The sequence below is a fragment of the Arachis ipaensis genome, chromosome B05 (assembly GCF_000816755.2).
Source record: "Arachis ipaensis cultivar K30076 chromosome B05, Araip1.1, whole genome shotgun sequence".
Classification (NCBI taxonomy): Eukaryota; Viridiplantae; Streptophyta; class Magnoliopsida; order Fabales; family Fabaceae; genus Arachis; species Arachis ipaensis.
The window spans coordinates 143231438-143236777 of record NC_029789.2 but is presented as its reverse complement, the minus strand read 5'-3'; the positions used below and the strand labels follow the sequence as shown (position 1 = coordinate 143236777).

At 37.8% G+C, this 5340-nt stretch overlaps 1 protein-coding gene across 1 annotated transcript; it reads right to left on the bottom strand.

Annotated features, from left to right (window-relative positions):
• LOC107644608 (kunitz trypsin inhibitor 2) lies at positions 3798-4736 on the bottom strand. The gene has a single exon (XM_016348496.2). It carries the CDS (start codon positions 4606-4608, stop codon positions 4000-4002), a length of 609 nt encoding a protein of 202 aa, XP_016203982.1. The 5' UTR covers positions 4609-4736; the 3' UTR covers positions 3798-3999.

The window sequence follows — 5340 nt, the reverse complement described above, 5'->3', positions numbered from 1 at the left end:
AAAAGGAAAAAAAAGCTATGATCTTTATTAGTTTTGACTATTAATTTTTGTTTTGTTTTGTCTTGGATTTATTACGAGTGGATAGTTGAAAAATCAAACTATGAATAATTTACTTTTGAGTTTAATTTTGATGTATTGTGTAAAATATTTTACACAGTCGTGTAATCACAACCGTTCATTTGGATGACCATTCACGTAATCAATATAAAAGATAGTTATTTTTGCTAATATGACGGTATGTGATTAAATGTACGTATAAAACAATTTTACATTGACAGTATATCAAAATTAAATTCTTTACTTTTACAAAATAATATTTGAGTGAACTACCAATCTGATTCCTGACCATTTCGCAGAATGATAAAGCAACCCCTGACGAATAAAGCAATCCACTTCGGTCCCTGTCTCATACCTCTGTGACACAAGGCGGTCCCTGTGGGTGGATTTCGGTAACTACGATTGGAAAACGTTGAGCTGGCACGGTGAACGTGTGTTACCTTGATGATGTGGACGAATGCTGCAAACGTGGACACCTTAAATGGTCAGGGGATTAATTGTCTCCATCCACCTTAAATGGTCAGGGGAAAAATGACATCCCTCTTCCATCTTCGCTCAACTGCTACGCCGGAATGGAGGAACTGCCACCACCGCCCACCTCCGCCATCCCCAACGCCCACACCCGGAGCTACTAGCGGTGGAGTAAGCAAGACTTCTTTCTGGAGCCCTCATTCCAGAGCTTCACCACCTACCGGGCCGCCCTTTCCTCCGCGTGCCCCCGTCTAAGGGATCGCCTCCTCAGCCGCTCCTCTAACAACAACGAGCTCAACGTCCTTCCTCACGCTAGCGAGAATTCCATGCACTGCTGCCTCACCGCCTGGGACCTCACCTGGCTCACCTGGGGATGGCGGAGGTGGGCGGTGGTGGTTGTTCCTCCATTCTGGCGTAACGGTTAAGCGAAGATGGAAGAGGGAGGTCGTTTTGGTTGACGTGGATGGAAACAATAATTAAACCCCTGACCATTTGAGGTGTCATCCACATCAGCAAGCTAACACACACTCACCGTGCCAGCTCAGCGTTTTCCGATCGTAGTTACCGGAGATCCACCCACAGGGGCCGCCTTGTGTCACGAAGGTATGGGACAGGGACCGAAGTGGATTGCTTTATCCGTTAGAGGTTGCTTTGTCATTCTGCAAAATGGTCGGGAGCCGGGTTGGTAGTTCACTCATAATATTTCAACGAGTCGATCCAACAAATTTCATATATAGGTTTTTTTAAAGCCTATAATCTAGCCTTTTGAACTATTAGGTTTTACAAAAGTCTATCTAACCCTTTTTTTTTAAAAAAGATATTAAGTCTAGATAAAAAGAAAGTGATAATTATTGTTTTGGTCCCTAACGTTTAGGATCAGAATCGAAACCGTTTCCAATGTAATTTTTTTATTTAGAATCATCCTTAATGTTTTTTTTCGTATTAAAATCGTTTTTTTTTTTAATAAAATTTTTTATTTTATTACTCACCATTACGACACCTGCATCGTCGCCGCTTTGCCCACGAGCCACTGCCAGCAGAACCGCGAACAGAGGAAGACGTCGTCGCTGTTCATGCATGCTTCTGCCGCCGTGGAGTGCATTGCTGGAAAGAGGAGCCCGACGCGAAGAGGGCGGCGCGTGAAGGAGAGAAAGAGAGGGATCCGAGGCTGAGCTGGGTTTTAATATATATTTTATATAAATGATTGATTTAATGACTGATTTTTTTTATCCGTAACATATATGTATATAATACAATTGTTCATTTAAAGATGCATGTTGAAATAACATCGGAAGTACAATAATCTACTATGAGCTTTATATTCACATGAATGTTCCTTGCGGTATTAATGGCTATGAGTTTTTGAACCACCAGGGGTCATCAGTTTTCGACTTGATTGTTTTCCAACTAAGAATTAGTTTGGAACAGCGGCATAATTAATAATCTGTTTAATTTCTTTGTGACTCTTCTAAGGTTTGTTTGCTGGAATATGGATTTCGAAAGAAGTTGGTAATCCCAGAATCTTCAGGCTGGAGTAATTAATTTCCTGCTCTTTCTGAAGAAATTGCATACAACAATGTTATATATAGCTGCTTGATTTTATTATCTACAATCCCATTATTGCAACGGAAATTAAACCAGCTGGAAAGCAATGAAATATATATAGATAGGAACAAAAATACAACAACTAATTGGCCAATTTTATTGTTCAAAATCAATGACCTTATATGAAAAGGTCTCATGGATAAGATGAGCCTTACGGATATATAGCCATCTATAACAAACTAGTCTACCAAATTCTTGTTTAAGATTTATTATTGGATCACTTTAATATGCTAAATTTACTAGATTTGATATTGTTTTTTCGGTTAACAAAGTAAGCCAATATATACATTCTCCTTTTATTATTCACTGGCAATGTGTTAAAAGAATTCTAAGGCACTTTGCTGGAATCATTAATCATGGACTAATTTTTCATCCTAGCACTAATTTTCGACTCTATGTTTATTTTCTCTAATTCAAATTGGGATTCTGATCTTAATGATAGACGCAACACTTGTGAATATTGTGTTTATTTAAGAGATAACTTTGTATCATGGTCTAGTAGAAAGCAAGAAGTTGTAAGCAGATCTAGTGTCGAAGCAGAATACAGAGGCCTAGCAGCTGTGGATTCTGAACTCATTTGGATGTAGAATTTACTTATTGAACTTCATATTCGAATACTAACACCCCCTACTATTTATTGTGACAATATCAGTGTTTTGATGATTGATGTCAATCCCATTTTGATTTTGCATGACAAAACCAAACACTTCAAGTTGAATCTTCATTTTGTAAGGAATAGAGTCAACAACAAGAACAATCTACACATAGTTTACATATCAACATTAGATCAAATTGCATATTTATTTACTAAAATTTTTATCCCTTGTTGGCCTTGAACGTTTTAGGCATAAACTCAAGATCATTGCAAGACTAATCATGAGTTTAAAAGAGGGTGACAAGGGTAAAAATCAAGAATGTGTGTCACTTTCTTAAATTTTAAGTTAACTCTCTAACGAATCAGTTTACCAAGTTCTCTTTATGTTTTTATCAACTGCTATAAATATATAGCCTATCTTTTCATGTGATGTAACCAACCTTACCTTAGTTCAATAAACAAATACTTTATACTCTCAATTACAATTTCTTACTTTAATCCTCTATTGATGATCAATTTCTTCCTCTGCTTCTAGATCCTTTCAATTTTCTTCAACTCCCATCACTTCCATCCATCAACAACAAAGACATATACAAATTAATTCAAATACTACTGAGTTTGAAGCATATATACAGAAAAAATTAATGAAGAACACACTGCTAGCATTAGTCGTCCACTCGTCCTTCTTGTTCTCATTGCCCTGAGCATTCAACCATTGCTTGGTGAAGCTGATGCTTCACCCGAACGAGTGGTTGACGCTTCTAGAAGAAGCTCCGAGTGGGATCAAATTACTATATTGTCCCTGCCATGTTCTGAGTTTAAGGTGTATTTCATATTCTATGAGCGGGATCAATAAATTACCATTGCTTAGTTTTAGGTCTTATTTTAGTTTAGTTTAAGTTAAATCCCAACCGCTCAATCGGATTATACTGAAGGCTACGATTGTGGAGAGGAGAAACAGAATCAGTTAATTCTGTTCCTAAGGTTGGTGCTGAAATAGGGAAGTTAGTTGAGCCATCAACGGCTAGTTACCTTATATAGTTAGATAGTTTAGCTAGCTTATGAGTAGTAATCAAAGTAAATTAAAGCACGTTTTATTGAGGAGTTTTACTAATACATTGATGAGTCCATTATTTGATCCATCAGAAAATTTTACTCTCTCACACAAGAAAACCGAAAAAAGAAAGAAAGAAAGAAAGGCCTAGCAAGCTGGTCTCTGCCATTGTTTTATTGGCTAATTAGAGCTTAATTAATTAATTACACTTAATTAATTAAGCCTTCTTGAACATGACCTTGAAAGTTGGAACCTGATCGCTGAGAGACAAGTGCTTGGTGCCATCAGAGTCGGTGTAAATGCCAAGAGGCCTACACAGAGTGGAGCAGTTACAAACAGAAGGACAGAAAGAGAGGTTATAGTCTTCGCCGTCCTTCTCAATCTTGAACCAGTTGGCAACGGTGTTGACGCCAGGGTTTCCGGCAACGCCGTCGGTGCTTATGAACCACACGCCGCTCAGCACCTTCAGAAGCCTCCAGACGGATGACTCCTTGCACTTTGGTGCTGACGTGGACTTGATGTTGAGATCCGTGGAAGTTAGAATAACGCCATCTTTGTTGGGAGTGGAAGGCGTGAAGGTCACTGGTGTGCCACGTGTCACTTCGAGCTTGTCTTGCAAGACGTAGATTGGACACGTGCTGTTCACGCTGCTTCCGACAGTTAAGCCACCGCCTCTGCCTCTGAGAACTGGCAGAATGAAGTATTTGACTCCGCTTCTGAGTTTCTGGCCGGTTACGTCGAGAACTGGTTCCGCTGCTGATGCTGCCATTCCTATCATCATGGCAAAGCATATCATGATTGCTATGAGTGATGATGAGGACTTCATTTTTGTTTTCAAATATTTGTGCTCTATTAATGTGGATAGGACTTAGGAGTATAATAAAAAGCGGTGTTATTAGATGTATGTGTTTTTCTGTGTTTTGAGTATGTATGTGAATAATGGAAATTGATACATCTATTTATAGTGCTTTTGGGTGGAAGTGGAACCATGTCAATTATATTCGTCAACTTGGACTATAAGGATGTTTTATTTTATTTGCATCATTGCATTCTCACTGATAAAAATTATTTTTAGTACTCATTAATATTAATTTTAAAAATAATCTCTAATATATTTATTGTTCAGATGTTTAAAAGAATGGCGGATGTAGAGGTAGGTGTAATTGTAATTGGTGAGATAGAATTTGAACCTAAATGCGAACTTTTGAGATGAGATGATCGATCGAATCGTCGATGTATTGATGGATGGGATCACCTGCAAGCCTACTCTAATATTAAATTCAGTGTCCGTATCAAAAAACAGTTAAAAAAGGTAAAGTATCTCTAAAAAAGGGGTAAGTCTTTCTTCATTTATATTTGAATAGACTTATTCTCTTAAATTTATTTGTCTAAAAATATTTACAAAATTGTCTAAATCTTTTATAGATCACGAAATAACATATGAATCACTTCTAAGGGTGAGTCAAATACCGACGAATCAGAGATCCGCAAGTGGATCCATGACCGTTGTTGGATGAACATTTACTAATAATTAAATATTAATCAATGTCGAATGTCG